The 16,795-nt window shown below is 38.3% G+C and overlaps 1 protein-coding gene across 1 annotated transcript; it reads right to left on the reverse strand.

The window, feature by feature from the left end:
• Positions 1-6,653: 6,653 nt before the first annotated feature.
• On the reverse strand, positions 6,654-14,106 carry LOC116212216. The gene is made up of 6 exons (XM_031546784.1): positions 13,839-14,106; positions 10,707-11,974; positions 9,453-10,577; positions 8,747-9,005; positions 8,117-8,197; positions 6,654-7,762 (listed from the first exon to the last, which is right to left on the reverse strand). Exons 1-6 carry the CDS (start codon positions 14,104-14,106, stop codon positions 6,654-6,656), a joined length of 4,110 nt encoding a protein of 1,369 aa, XP_031402644.1.
• Positions 14,107-16,795: the final 2,689 nt, after the last annotated feature.

Genomic DNA, 16,795 nt, shown 5'->3' on the forward strand with positions numbered 1-16,795 from the left:
AAATTGCTGAATTAGTCTAAGGCTTATTAAATTTTTAGATACCATATGATTGTCTTTTTTTTATGTGTGCTATGATATTAGAAAACTCATTAAATCTCGACTAATTTAATTCAAGTCAAGTCGACTCACTATGAGATAAAACTCTCTTAGCATGAATTTTTTTCGTTAATATTTGAATTTGAAATATTATTTACGGAAAGTAAGTATTAAACTACTTCATTAAAATCATGTCAGTACATGTTCGTCTTGTTGTATGGACACAGATCTCTGGTACAGGTATAGCATCTGCTACCTCGTACATGGTCTCACCAGAGAATTATATTGGTTACTGCCCTCGTCAAAATGAATCACATTTATTCTCGGAAATCCGTTGCGATGACGAAGCCAACCGGCGTATAAACGGGATGCCGAAACTGAATTGTCACGCCAACTTCCTCCATCTTCAAATTTTTTCCTGGGAAATTTCGTTTCTTTAGCTCGATCACCGAATGTCGTGACTTGTGAGATACGAAAGGAGATATAGATCCACTGATTGATACTCGATCGGAGAGCTAGCTAGCTCATACCTTCTTTTAGAGTGACAAAAAGCAGAGACACATCCAGGAACGTCGGGCAAACAAGAGGGCATATATATCACACGGCCTAGCACACTTATTTTGGTCCGCACGTCTTTTTTTTCCTTAAGTTATAACTGATGTTCATAAATCTAGTAAAGGAAATGAAAAACTAAATAGGGGGTTCGGAACAAACACATCAAACAAGAATTGAATTCAAAATCTTCTAATTTTTTAGAAAAGGACGTGTGTCATTACATGTACCCATTTCTTCTCGAATTTTTTTTAAACCTTATGGAAGGAAGTGTAACATTATCATGTGGATAAATAGTGGATGGTGACCTTGGCTTCATGGGTTTCCATCCCCTCGGGTCCGAAATCCCAGTCCCAACCACTACATGTATATTTGTCAAAACTAGTAGCAATTAATATTGACAAGTCCGTGGGCTAGCTAGCTAAGCTTTTATATATGGGTTAATAATTAAAAAAATACACACATAATTTTTTTTTCAAATTTTAACAATTCTTGTGCGAACTTTTTTTTCTTTATGCACAAACTTTTAATTTTATAATAATTATAGTACGATGTCAAATTTTTTGTTAATTTAAATGGAATCGAGACCATAGAAAGCGTCAACGACCTCAATCAGGAGGAGGTGCCGGCGATCCCAATCAGGAGGTGATGATCAGGATCGTGATTTCACCCGCTGAAATTGGAGAATCTCCATATTAATAAAAAAATTTGACGTCATGCTAGAATTATTATCAAATCGAAATTTTATGTATTTTTAAGTTAATAAAAAAGTTTAAATTAAAATTATTAAAATACGAAGTTTGTGTTATTTTTTTAATTAACCGTTTATATATCTTCTGATACTTAAAAGTCCAAATCTCCGTTGGAATTGGACAGCTGATAATTAATGTATATTGGGACAAATTTCACCGGAAAAGAAAATTCGGGTTGCATGCTGGTTCTAGTCTTCTCCCAAGAGGAAGTTTGGTTGGAAGGGGACATTTGGTACACCAAAATCGAAAGAAATAAATTGAAATGAATATTTCGTATTTTTCTTTTCATTTCTTTTTATTTTAATGAATTAAAAATTATAAAAGATATTGCTCTTGTAATTTTAGGATATTAAGATTAGTATTATTTTTCTCCCAACAAGTACTTTTTCCATGATTCGAACTTGTGTTATCCAATTTACAAGGGTTAAAGTAGCTTACCACTCAATAAACACATTATTGATCTTTCATTTTTTTTAATGTCTCTTTTATAAATTGAAAAGAGCATTCAATGGTAATAATCTTTTATCCCCAACTTTATACATAGGATGCTGTTTCCTTCATCCTATCATTTCAACTAGCTTTTGTTCTAGTACGATATATTTCTTTGAGGTTCATATAACTAAATATATGTTATATTAGAATCTTGATAAACAAATTCATAATCTTTAATTACATTCATTCACATTTTCAAATTCATTAAAAAATATTATTTTTCTCTCAATAAAATTATATTTCACATTTTAGAAATCATTCCATTTCTTTCTTTAACATTCCATTCCGTCATATCAAACATGACCTATAGACATTCTTCAAATTTTTGGTTTTATTAAAACACCTTATAATTAGAGGGGTCATTTATATTAGTTTAGAGAAAGAATTGAGAGATATCATCAATACTTGAAACTATAATTTATATATTTTCACATGTGAAAGGATGCAAGAAAAAAAAAGCAATTAAAATTACATTTTACACCATACTTATTTTGTAATTTATCAGAATGTTGAAAAAACAGTGGAAAAACTTAAGGCTGCAATTTTATTTTATGTTTTCGGTTTGAACCTTGATATTTGGAAACTCACTAAAGAGTAAAGATCTCCTGGCGTGGATTTTCTACATTTACAAGGATTCGAATCCGAGACCTTACTTAAGCGGAACAATCACCGAACCGCTTGTATCAATCCTCGTTGGTTAGATCGCAAATTTTTGTTTTAACCTTTTTCACCTGTTGTTAAATTCAAGAAATTTAGACCGAGAATATAGAAGAAATAATATCGAGATACATGTAATAAACTCTCACCCATGAATCCTAGAGACTCCAAGAGAGTAAACCCGGGAATTTCTAAGAAAATTATTCTTGATTCTCACACAACGTGTTCTTGATACAAGAACCTCTATCCTTTAAATAGATACAATATCTTCATAATATCTCAAAGATATCCTAATATAATCCTAGGATATTTCCCCATTTGAAATATTTTAAAGATATTCTAGAATTATCTATAACATCCCGTAAAGATAATTTCTCTATTTAAAGATCTAAGAGATACAACGCAATCTCTACAAAATAGAAAATATAATCTCAGGAGAATTTGGGATTTAGTCCCTTCCTTTTTCGCCCGATCTCATTACCGCTTCTAGTCTTCAGGTTCTCCACTGAATATGAGACATACTCAACAAATCTCCACTTTGGCTTGTATTTCACTAGGTCCACATCGATTTAGTCTCAACTTGCTTTATCATAGCCTTTCATGGGCTCCACTTCATCCTGTACGATTACTCAAGTCTAAGCCACCTTAAACTCATCCGAGGTGTTAGGCTTCTTTAGCTTCACTATGGTGCACCCTTCGAAACTGACCTTTCGACAAGTCATATTTTATACTTCAGCATCACATGAAACCACCAACTACACAAGCCCACAGCGTTCCTACAGTCTTAATTGCTCATTTTGCATGTCTCCCGCTAGCTAGCTATTCCACCGTAGAGATTTCAGCCTTCATTCATATCTACTATGAGTAATCTCAACACCAGGCCGAGTTACCGGAGCTTTTGACCTAAGCTCCACCTTCTACCCAGGCTTCTCCACCTATCCTTGACATGTACCTTCGATCTGCTTGACCAAAGCAAGAACATCAAAAGCCATGTCACTAATAAGAAAGTTCGAGACTTTACCACTCGTGTGCAACCTGTACTTTTCCACCTTATTAGTCAAGAGCAAGTCACTGCCATCCCTCAGTGACTCCGAGTACTTTTCTTCATGAACTGAACACTCGAATGCAGTCGTTGAAGCCATTCTGTGCAGAACATACATGCATTTTGGCAAGGCCTGTCGAAGCCCCCAAAATAAAATCGGTTTCCCCAAAACTTGTAGTAAGAAAAAGGTGAGAGCCGAGTCGAAATCCCAAAGGAGGCTAAAAGATTCTCTAAACCAATGAGCTAGCAAAGTAACGATAGGGGAATTTTGATAATCAAGAAACTAAATTGCAGCAAAAACAATTTAAAAGTGTAAGGGAGAGTAAGTAATCAATAATCGAGAGACGTATGACTTGAGTTCGAAAACCACCTAGCGTTTGGTTGATCATAGAAGCATCAGAATGTAAATTTCAGCAGCTAAGATTCGATTCCCGCGACCGCAAGGAATCAACTAGCATCTAAATTCTAACTAGTCAAAACACCGTCTAACTAGTAAGTTCATCAACTAGTTAACAAGGTATCAACCGATTCCCTAATTAACTAAGCGACAGCTTTAAGCGCAAGGATGCCTTAACCCAAGCGATTAATCGATTCATCAATTAATTGACTCGTCCTATCATTCTCTAACCAATTAGGGCAGCAACTACCGTTTGTTCCTAATTAGTCTTGCTTCGAATCGATTTCTACAAACACCGTAGTAGTCGTCGATAAGCTAATTTACAAATATCCTATTCACAACCATGACAGAATACTTGTAACGATGACATCCAAGAATAAATAAGTGCTGAAATCGAAATATTAAAACCTGCTCCTCACAACCAAACCGTGAGGTTTCCGTTCTCAAGTCAAACGAAACAAATTAGCCACGCATGGCTATGCAGGGATCCATGAAAACTGATGATCGTTGGAGGAACACTCCGCAGCCGCCAGCCTCCTCTCCCAGTTTCTCTCCACAGAAAACTAAACTTCCAGAAAAAAAAAACCTGAAACCTAGATGATCCATAGGTTTTTATATCTCCCTCAAAAATAGGAAACAAATAAGGAACATATCTTAAAGATTTCCTAAAAAACTCCCATTGTAACTAAAAGGGAATCCTAAGATTTGCAAATAAATCGAGAATTGATTCTAAACTCCCTCTCGGATCGGTTGTGCACGTGGTGCACCACTAACCAGAAGTCCTTGTATCCTTGCAAGTTCCATCTTGATACTTCAATGGTCTCCAATTCATCCCGAACATGCATCAAATTGCCTTCAATTCTTTTCTTGCACAATTTTTCCTATAAATCATCATCCAAGCATCAGATACCATGAAAACAACATAAAACCGAGTCTAAATTTTACCCATTTCATGGACAAATCCTCTCTTATCAAATTCCCCCACACTTAAACATTGCTCGTCCTCGAGTAAGATATCAAAGAAAAATCTAGCTCCCCAGTATTAACAAGACGATACATACCCAAATGAGTATACAACTAAATCATTTGAGAGCATAAAATTGCATAAATGAACTTCCCTCTTACTCCAAGAAATGTCGCCTAACATGTTGACATAGTAAATCCTCACTAGGGATGTGTATGCGCTCTCTCTCAAGTGTTTAGGCTATGTGTTTGTCACTCAAATCCAATTTCATGAGCATGCACTACCATAAGCTTGCTTTTACATCTCATCTCCACTATAAATAACTTGCAAGACATGAATCTGAAGGACTTTTTTTCTGAATGTAATGTAGCTTTTGGACAAAAAGAGGTGGAAAAATTCAGGTTCATATAAGCACAAGACAACCATAAGAAAAGCAGAGCATTTAGACTACTAGAACACGATTCAAACAAATTAACACATTTCTCCCTATATTCCAGATCCCATGATGATGTGCAATTGATACCGATATGGATGAGCACCTTTTTTTCTTCTTTCTTTTGATCATTTTCATTTGCAGCCTTTCTTTCTTCTTCTTCTTCTTCTTCTTTTTTTTACAGCCCTTCTTTCTTTTCTTTTTCTTTTTTTTTGAATTTTTTTTTGAATAAATAACCTCATCTCATTGTTCTCGCACACGAAATATTCACCACTCATTTCCCCCATTCATCTAAGCTAAATGCTCGACTTTCCTTATGATCATGAAGAAAAAGGGAACATGGTTTTTCTAAAAAGACGTCTTGTGCATAGTTTAGGATAAGGCAATATGGATGAATAAAGGAAAGGCTTACGTCACCAAGGCTCAAAGTGGTTCACTAAGGGGATAAACATGATGGGCAGGTTGTTTGGCTCAATCGATAATCCTATGCCTTCATCATTTCCATGCTTGCAATTAAACAAATTTCAACAAGATTCCAAGCAAGTTCTAGAGTACTTAATCATGAAATGACACATTCAAGAAAAAAATTGATTGATAGAGAGGTGTATCAATCATTGGCCCAAGACCTCACATAGGTGTTTTTTTTTTATTTACTGTATCAACACGCTTCGGTACCAGATTCACAACTCGAGCTATGGGCTAATTCTCTTAGGCAATTCATCTATCACATGACTTAGCTAATCTCACTCAAACATGTATAATCTTGCTAATCATATGGGGGTCCCTATCATGCAAATGTCATGAGTATGCAACTATCTAGAATGCAACATGTGAATGTCAATGAGATGTAAGTGATATGCATATAGAATAAAACCCCCCACACTTAAGACGCACATGGTCCTCCATGTGGACAACACAACACAATATGCAAGATGCAAACACAAACTATAAAACAGAATGAGAGACACAAAGTAAAAGAAAGAGGAACAAGACTCCCCTACGACTGGTGGGGCTGTGGTGACGGTGATAGGGATGCGTTCCAACATCCGACCTCGGCGCCTCTGTTCTTTCTCGTAGCGGTCCAAGCGCGGGTGTTGGATCGCCATGGGTAGCTGGAGAGTTAAGCGCTGCGGCAGTAGTGAAGAGGTAGGAAGTGGACTGTGTTCCTAGAGAATCGGATAAGACTCGATCAGTGCAATGTGTCCGCGTAAAAAAATAAATAAATAAATAAAATAAGGGAAACTAAAATAAAATGGAAAATTCAAGATTGGGTTGCCTCCCAATTAGCGCTAGTTTAATGTCGTTAGCTCGACGATGCCGTTGACCTGCTAATCCATGTAGATGGGGTGCGATAAACGCATTTCTTCCAATAGAGACACTGCAAAATTCTCAACAAAAGGTTTCAATCGATGTCTATTCACCTTGAAAATTTGGTTCGTCTCCAAGTTTTGAATTTCAATAACCCCATTAGATAACACATTATAAACCACAAAAGGACCTTTCCACCGGGAACGTAACTTACCGGGCATGAGTTTCAATCTTGAATCAAAGAGTAATACCTTTTGGCCAATGGAGAAATCCTTCCGAAGGAGTACCTTGTCATGAAGCAATTTAGCGCGTTCCTTATACATGGCTGCATTGTCGTATGCCTCAAGGCGTATTTCCTCCAGTTCTTGCAACTGGAATTTTCTTTCCTCACCGGAACGCCTCAAATCCATATTGCATTGTTTGACCGCCCAAAAGGCTCTGTGCTCAATTTCAACCGGTAAATGACAAAGCTTCCCAAAAATCAAACGGTACGGTGACATACCTATTGGAGTTTTATACGCAGTTCTGTAGGCCCAAAGCGCATCATCCAATCTCAAACTCCAATCCTTCCTTGATGGGTTGACCGTCTTCTCTAAAATGCTCTTAACTTCCCGGTTGGACACCTCGGCTTGGCCATTGGATTGAGGATGGTACGTGGTGGCTACACGGTGATGGACTCCATACTTCTTCATCAATGCTTCGACGGAGCGATTGCAAAAGTGGGTTCCTTGATCGCTTATGATGGCTCGTGGAATTCCAAACCTGCTAAAGATGTTAGACTTCAAGAATCCTACAACAACTTTAGCATCGTTAGTCCGAGTAGCTTTTGCTTCAACCCATTTAGAGACATAATCAACGGCAAGCAAAATGTAGTTGAAACCAAATGAACTAGGAAAAGGTCCCATGAAATCCATGCCCCAAACGTCGAAAACTTCACAAAATAGCATGGGCACTTGAGGCATCTCGTTCCTACGAGATATATTCCCGACTCTTTGACACCTTTCACAACCCTTACAAAATCCATGTGCATCACGGAACAACGTTTCCCAATAGAATCCACTATCCATAATTTTCCTAGCTGTTCTCTTGGGCCCAAAATGCCCACCACATGCATATGAATGACAATGTGCTAGGATGGAATGAATCTCATTGTTGGGAACACAACGACGTATGACTTGATCGCTACAAAACTTCCATAAATATGGTTCATCCCATATGTAATATCTAGAGTCACTACGCAGCTTGTTCCGTCTTGCCTTAGTTAATCCAGGGGGAAATGTACCTGTTACAATGAAGTTTACCAAATCGGCATACCAGGGTTCTTCTCCTTGCACGTGAAAGAGGTGTTCATCTGGGAAGGAGTCGGAGATAGGAAGGGGTTCCTCATCTCGCACAAGTCGGCTCAGGTGGTCTGCCACAGAGTTCTCAGATCCTTTCCTATCCTTGATCTCTAAGTCAAATTCCTGCAGCAAAAGGATCCAACGAATTAATCGAGGTTTGGACTCTTTCTTGGCCAATAAGAACTTAAGTGTAGCATGATCAGTAAACACAACAATTTTCGATCCTAGCAGATATGATCGAAACTTTTCTAATGCAAATACAATGGCCAAAAGCTCCTTCTCTGTGGTCGAGTAGTTGCGCTGCGCTGCATCCAAGGTTTTGGAGGCATAATAGATCACATGGCTGCGTTTATCCATTCGTTGCCCCAAAACAGCTCCTATAGCGTAGTCGCTTGCATCGGTCATGATTTCGAAAGGGAGCTTCCAGTCAGGTGGTTGGATGATTGGAGCTGATGTAAGGAGCTCCTTGAGCTTATCGAACGCTTCCTTGCAATTCTTTCCGAATACAAAATCAGTGTCCTTCTGAAGTAAATGACACAATGGTTGAGCTATCTTTGAAAAATCCTTTATAAATCGCCGATAGAAACCTGCATGGCCAAGAAAACTTCGAATACCTCGAATGTTAGATGGGTATGGCAGATTTAAAATTAGATCAACCTTGGATTTATCAACTTCAATGCCTCTAGAAGATATCACATGACCTAGAACTATACCGTGAGTCACCATAAAATGGCATTTCTCATAGTTAAGTACTAGGTTCGACTCAATACAACGGTGCAAGACCTTGGACAAGTTAGCTAAACAACGATCAAAAGAATCACCATAGACTGTAAAATCATCCATGAACACTTCTATGCAGTTTTCTATCATGTCAGAAAAGATACTCATCATATAACGTTGAAATGTTCCAAGGGCATCACACAATCCAAAGGGCATACGACGATAAGCAAAAGTACCGAACGGACAGGTAAAAGTTGTTTTCTCTTGGTCTTCTGGTGCTACCACTATTTGGTAATATCCCGAATACCCATCGAGAAAACAGAAGTATGACTTACCAGCTAGCCTTTCAAGCATCTGATCGATAAAAGGCAAAGGAAAGTGATCTTTCCTAGTAGCCGCATTAAGTTTTCGGTAGTCAATGCACACTCGCCACCCGTTCTGCACTCTTGTCGGAACCAACTCACCCCGCTCGTTTTTCACCAAGGTGAGTCCTGTTTTCTTAGGAACCACATGTATCGGACTTACCCATTGACTGTCTGATATGGGGTAGATAATTCCTAAGTCCAGGAGCTTAAGTATTTCCTTCATAACGACTTCCTTCATTGTTGGATTAAGCTTCCTCTGTGGGTCTCGCTTTGGTTGTGCATCTTTCTCCAATAAGATTCGGTGCATACACACAGAGGGACTTATGCCTTTGATGTCTGCGAGCGTCCATCCAATGGCGGTTTGGTTCTCTTTCAAAACCTGAATTAGTTGTTCTTCTTGTACCTTTGTTAGTTCCTTTGAGATGATGACTGGTAAGGTCTCCTTTTCACCCAAATAAACGTACTTCAAATTCTCTGGAAGCTTCTTCAATTCTAACTTGGGGGCCTGCACAATAGAAGGGAGAATCCGATCGGTGGAAGTCGGTAATGGTAAAACTGAACTTTCAAACCTTCTCGACACATCTATAAGTGATTTTAAAGGCTGAATTGAATCTTGTGCTCTTCCATCTTCTTCCCATTGGGCATCATAATCCTTGATTTGTTGGATTGCCCAATCAACCTCATCCTGCACAAAAATCTGTTCTGCCACATCTCGAACAAACGAATCAATTACATCAACACAAGATATAGATTCCAAAGTATCTGGATGTCTCATAGCATCGAATATGTTGAATGTAATCGTTTCTTTATCAAATTCTAAAGAAAGTGTCCCATTATGCACATCGATTTTTGTTCGGGCCGTTTTCATGAATGGCCTTCCAAGCAAAATGTGTGACGAGTTAGAATTGTGCTTGTCACCCATGTCAATGATATAAAAGTCTACGGGAAAGATGAATTCATTGACCTTAATTAACACATCTTCAATCATTCCCTCTAGGTATGAATTAGACCTATCAGCAAGCTGAATGATAATTTTAGTGTCCTTCAAAGGCCCTAAATTCAAAGTCCTGTAAATGGATAAAGGCATGACATTTATGGATGCACCTAGATCTAGCATGGCCTTCTTAATTCTTTTCTCACCTATAGTGCATGGAATGGTAAACATACCTGGATCCTTGCACTTTTGTGGCAATTTCCTTTGGATGACGGCCGATGCATTCTCCCCCACACTTATTTTTTCGCCCTTACTCAGCTTCCTCTTGTTGGTGCATAATTCCTTGAGGAACTTAGCATATCTGGGCACTTGTTTGATCGCGTCGAGTAGAGGAATGTTCACTTCTACCTTCCGGAAGGTCTCGAGAATTTCTTGTTCCGCTTCCTCTTTCTTAGCTCTCGCGAATCGACTTGGGAATGGTGGAGGAATGACTATCTTTTGGATGGGAGTGTTAATGATGTCTTCCTTCGTCTCGTCGACCGACTTCTCTTTCTTTGTTTCACCCTCATTAATTTTGTCTTGTGCCTGATTTTTAGAAGGAACTGCAGGTTCCAACACCTTCCCACTCCTTAGCGTGACTGCACTTGCATTCTCCCTTGGGTTTATTTCCATTTAGGATGGTAGCTTCCCTTTCGCACCTTCTAGTTTGCTTACGGTGGTGGCGAGTTGAGACATTTGATTCTCCAGATTTTGAATGCTCGCCCTTGCCTCTTTTTGAAATGAAAGGGTGCTAGTTGCTAAGCTCTTGACGATGTCTTCCAATGATGTCAAAGAGTTTGATTCCTGGTTATGTGGAGGATCGGGTTTCTTATATCTGAAAGCTTGTGGTGGTGTCTGCTGATTCTGCTGTCCATATCTCAAATTGGGGTGATCTCTCCATCCCGAATTGTACTGATTGGAGTATGGATCGTACCGCCTTTGCTGATTTGAGAACCCGCTAATGGCATTTGCTTGCGGATCAGGTTCATCTTGTAGCTGTGGGCAAGCGTCGGTGGCGTGGCCTTGGAGGGAGCATATGCCGCATTTCTTGGTGTTTTGTACTTGGCCCAATACCACTTGCTTCATCAAAGTTGTTAATTCTGATATCTGGCCCTCTAGGCTCAAGCTTCCCACCTCGTTCACTCTACTGGGAACTGAATCTTGTCTACCTCCAAATTTTTTAGAATGAGCTGCCATTCTAGAGATCAAATCTCGAGCTTCACGTAACGTTTTATCCTCTAATGCTCCTCCACTTGCTGCCTCTAATAAGGTTCTATCCATAGGGAGCAAACCCTCATAGAAATACTGGAGCAGGAGCTGGTCTGAGATCTGATGATTGGGGCAGCTCTCGCAGAGTTGATTAAACCGCTCCCAATATTCATATAGCGTCTCGCCCGAGAATTGTTGAATGGCACCGATTTGCTTTCTGATGGTGCCTAGCCTCGAAGCTGGGAAGAATTTTTCGATAAATTGTCTCTTCAGATTGTTCCATGTAGCGATAGACCCCGGCGGTAAGTAATAGAGCCAATCCTTGGCCTTGTCAGCTAAGGAAAAAGGAAAAGCTCTCATCTTAATCTGCTCCTCTGTCACCCCTCGGGGTTTCATCGTGGAGCACACGGTGTGGAACTCCTTGAGATGCCTATGTGGGTCCTCTCCTGAAAGTCCGTGGAAGGTAGGTAGAAGGTGTATCAGCCCTGATTTCAGCTCGAAGGCGGCCTCTGTTTCTGGGTATGTAATACACAATGGTTGTTGGTTCAAGTCAGGAACTGCTAGCTCCCTCCATGTTCGTTCTCTAGCCATTGTGGTTGCAGTCAATTCTTGTTCTTCTTCACTCTCACTGTCGTCGAAAGAAGAGGTTGGCTCCGCGAGCCCGTCGGCTAGCCTTTTGGCTCTCCGATTCGCCCTTGCGGTCTTCTCGATCTCTGGATCAAAGATAATTTCACCTGTACGAGAAGAACGGGGCATATATTAGCTCAACAATTAAGAGAATTAAATTGCCTCCCCGGCAACGGCGCCAAATTTGGCAAGGCCAATCGAAGCCCCCAAAATAAAATCGGTTTCCCCAAAACTTGTAGTAAGAAAAGGGTGAGAGCCGAGTCGAAATCCCAAAGGAGGCTAAAAGATTCTCTAAACCAATGAGCTAGCAAAGTAACGATAAGGGAATTTTGATAATCAAGAAACTAAATTGCAGCAAAAACAATTTAAAAGTGCAAGGGAGAGTAAGTAATCAATAATCGAGAGACGTATGACTTGAGTTCGAAAACCACCTAGCGTTTGGTTGATCATAGAAGCATCAGAATGTAAATTTCAGCAGCTAAGATTCGATTCCCGCGACCGCAAGGAATCAACTAGCATCTAAATTCTAACTAGTCAAAACACCGTCTAACTAGTAAGTTCATCAACTAGTTAACAAGGTATCAACCGATTCCCTAATTAACTAAGCGACAGCTTTAAGCGCAAGGATGCCTTAACCCAAGCGATTAATCGATTCATCAATTAATTGACTCGTCCTATCATTCTCTAACCAATTAGGGCAGCAACTACCGTTTGTTCCTAATTAGTCTTGCTTCGAATCGATTTCTACAAACACCGTAGTAGTCGTCGATAAGCTAATTTACAAATATCCTATTCACAACCATGACAGAATACTTGTAACGATGACATCCAAGAATAAATAAGTGCTGAAATCGAAATATTAAAACCTGCTCCTCACAACCAAACCGTGAGGTTTCCGTTCTCAAGTCAAACGAAACAAATTAGCCACGCATGGCTATGCAGGGATCCATGAAAACTGATGATCGTTGGAGGAACACTCCGCAGCCGCCAGCCTCCTCTCCCAGTTTCTCTCCACAGAAAACTAAACTTCCAGAAAAAAAAAACCCTAAACCTAGATGATCCATAGGTTTTTATATCTCCCTCAAAAATAGGAAACAAATAAGGAACATATCTTAAAGATTTCCTAAAAAACTCCCATTGTAACTGAAAGGGAATCCTAAGATTTGCAAATAAATCGAGAATTGATTCTAAACTCCCTCTCGGATCGGTTGTGCACGTGGTGCACCACTAACCAGAAGTCCTTGTATCCTTGCAAGTTCCATCTTGATACTTCAATGGTCTCCAATTCATCCCAAACATGCATCAAATTGCCTTTAATTCTTTTCTTGCACAATTTTTCCTATAAATCGTCATCCAAGCATCAGATATCATGAAAACAACATAAAACCGAGTCTAAATTTTACCCATTTCATGGACAAATCCTCTCTTATCACATTTCTACAACACTCCCTTCATCATCTTGAGAGCACCCTTTGAGATTCATATGACCCCACCTTGGCACCTGTACTTATAGCCAAGCTTGTCAAGAGTACCCAACAAGATCAAATTTTTTTAATCCAGGGACATGTCTAACATTCGCCAACAACATCTTACTACCTACTTGCAACTTAATCCATATTTCACCCATCCTGATAACATCACACATGTCACCATAAGCTACACAAACTTTCCCACATTCTATGGACCGATAAGTAGAAAATAATCATCTATCATGATAAACATGGAAAGTGTATCTCGAATCAAGAATCCACGTGATACCTAACAAGCCAAATGTAGTGAAAAATTTAGAACCTGCATTCTCGTCACATGTCGTTGTTAGAATATCTCCTCCCTCATGACTTTCCTTAGCTACCACCGCATCCCCCAAGAGCTTGCCTTTCTTGCCTCTTCGCCTTGAACAGTCCCTCTCGAGATGGCCTTTCTTGTTGCAATTTCAACAAATTGGTTTTCTGCCCCTTGACTTGCTCTTGCCATGAGTCCCCTTCTCGCTCAATCTGACCCTTGCTACTAGGCTTTCACTGTTGCCTCCATGGTGCTCCATCACCTTCTTTTGTAACTCCTTCGAGTTCAACATTGCCTTGGCATCTTCTATGGTGATGCTTGTCCAACCATATAGCATGGTGCCCACGAAACTCTCGTATGCTTCTAGGAGAGAACACGGTAATAACAAAGCCTGATCCCCGTCTTCAATCTTGACCTTCACGTTTGCGAGATCAATCATGATCTTATTTTTGATCATTTACGGAGGTCCCCAGACTCATCTTCAACTGGTACAGTCGTTGCTTTAAGTACAACTTGCTCGTTAGGGACTTCTGCTGATATAGCGATTCGAGCTTCTCTCACTTTTTCGATGCCGAGTCTTGATCACATATCTCTCGTAAAAATTTATTTGATTGGCTCAACTGGATGGCGCTTAGAGCCTTCGACATCACCGTATTCCTCTTCGCCGGTGACAGGTCCGCGGGCAGCTTCTTCTCTCCTTCTAGTGCTCCTTCAAGGCCATGTTGCACCAACAAAGCCTTTATCTTGATCTTCCATAGCCGAAGTCGTTCGTTCCGTTAAACTTCTCCACCTCGAACTTTGCTCCCAAGGAAGAGAGAATAAATAGCACCGAGATATACGTGGTAAAATCATCTGAGTGAAAGAAACATTTACGGATAAAACAGGAGATTCCACTATATCGATAAATCGGAGATTACAACCTCAAGATCACACTAGTGTTTCTCAGCTCCCGTTATAAGATTCAACCCGAGAAGTGCCTCATAATCTTCTCAATTCTCACTATTCGTTCACTCTTTGAACCCTAGAGACTCCAAAAGAGTAAACTCGAGAATTTCCAAGAAGGTTACCTGTGACTCTCACACAAATTTTTGCTCTTAATACTAGACCATCTCTCCTTTAAATAGATACAATACATTCCCAATATTTTAAAAATATTCTAATATAATCCTAGGATATTTTCCCATTTGAAATATTCTAAAGATATTCTAGAATTGTCTCTAACGTCCCCTAAAGATGATTTTCCTATTTAAAGATCAAAAAGATGCAACGAAATCCCTATAAAATAGGAAATATAATATCAAAATAATCTGAGATCTCGCCCCTTTCTTTTTCGTCCGATCTCGTCACCGCTTTCGGTCTTCAAGTATTTGGGTTCTCCACTAATATGAGACATACTCAACATTACCAAAATTCAAGTGGAGCCAATTCCCTCAAACTATCCATCCCAAGCTACCAATCCCTAACTTTCATAAATCAATCTATCTTCCCCAAGAAAACTCTATTTTGCCGCCAATATATTTCCTGTTCACTCTTTAGCTATCAACTAAATTGCTCCATTTTATTTTGCAAATACTTTTTAAAGGCTTATTAAAGTAGTCCTCAACTAAATTTTTGGTCATTTGAGTATGAAAATTTTATTTAATTTTGTTCTTTATGTAATTAAAAACTTATTACTGTTTTATCTAAACTAATTTTGAGAAAATAACTAAATTTTCACCCTGTTCCAGGAAGACTTGTTTTTATATTTAACTTAAATTTATTAATCAAAATTTTTTGCAACCAAAAGTTCAGTTAATAAGGCATCCACGACCATCTTCCTAGTATATGTGGTAGGTTCTAATGAATCCTTCAATAATAGTTTCAATTAATATGCATTATATATATATATATATATATCAAGTTCAGTAATTAAAATAATTGTCTTTTTTATTTAAACAGTCCTCGTAAATCCTTATTTTTAATTTTTAATGAGCTTATGTTCATAGTGTTATCATAAATTTTTCTATAGGAAAAAATTTGTTCTGGAAATCTTATACATGACCAATTAGTTTTTTTGTAGTGTTTATATCCTATGGATTGTATATATGTCCATTTTAACACATTTAAGTATTATTAGTTGGCAGGCGCATGCGTTGCATGCATAGTACAATATAAATGAAAAGGAATTAAAATTTATTCTATTATTATGCATGATTGCAATTAATAAATTATATAAACTCATAAAGAAATATTTGACTATGTTTTAGTGGCTAGTGTAGTCTCATCTTCTTTGTGGATTTTATCTAATTTTTAGATGGATATTCCGTTGGATATCCCCCTTCCTTTCTCTTGAAAATCTTTCTGATAATTATTTTTCAAATATAAGATTTTCATAAAAAAATAGTAAAAGAAAAAAAAAGATTTTTTACTTTTTTATGGCGAAATATTTAGTTTTGATGAAGTATTGGTGGAGTTAAGGAAGTAATGGTGGAGCATATGTATTGAGAAGGCAATAGCTGCATTGATTGGCTTACTAGCTAGGAGAGCTTTATTTATGTCTTTGAAACTACACAATCTCATGTTGGTTCCTAATAGTTTAGGCCATTTGTTATTGGGCAATATTTTTAGGGTCTTCATACCCCACTATTGTAATTAGTTATCTTTTTATTGGGGTTTTACACGGTTCCTCCACCAAAAAAAAAAAGTACCTAATAGCAGTGCATGTTATGCATGCACTAATTATTCGTTATGACTAAATAAATGTTACATATGATTGGATCAATGTTTATATATAATATTTTCCACGAAAAGATATTTCGATTATTTTATATATGAATATGATTGGGTTCCATTGAGGATGGAGCTGATTGCTAACATGATAATCATGTGCTCGGTCCTTTTTGTTTTGGGATGAATGTGCGAGATCATTATTAAATGATGTTTCACATGCATTTAGAAATTGGCGCAACTTTTTTAAAAAATAAAAATAAATAAAGACTCCATTTTTTTTAATTATGGTATCTAAAAGTCTAATGAACCCTAATTAATCAAATCATAAATTTTCTCAATTTACAATATTCCAACTCAATATCATTCTAATTTCAATCCATCATCATCAATTAAGTTCAAGACTTTCTTTTTTACTCTTTCTACTCATAATCGTTCTC

Source organism: Punica granatum, chromosome 6 (assembly GCF_007655135.1).
Source record: "Punica granatum isolate Tunisia-2019 chromosome 6, ASM765513v2, whole genome shotgun sequence".
Taxonomy (NCBI): Eukaryota; Viridiplantae; Streptophyta; class Magnoliopsida; order Myrtales; family Lythraceae; genus Punica; species Punica granatum.

Bases quoted from the DNA above. Each gene is read 5' to 3' on its own strand.
- LOC116212216 (XM_031546784.1), bottom strand. From the start codon at position 14,106: ATGATCAAAAATAAGATCATGATTGATCTCGCAAACGTGAAGGTCAAG. The intron at 11,975-13,838 runs GCAAGAGCAAGT...CTTCTCGTACAG, and splicing joins GAGCGAGAAGGGGACTCATG to GTGAAATTATCTTTGATCCA. The intron at 7,763-8,116 runs GTTGGATCCTTT...ATTCCATCCTAG, and splicing joins GTCCAAACCTCGATTAATTC to CACATTGTCATTCATATGCA.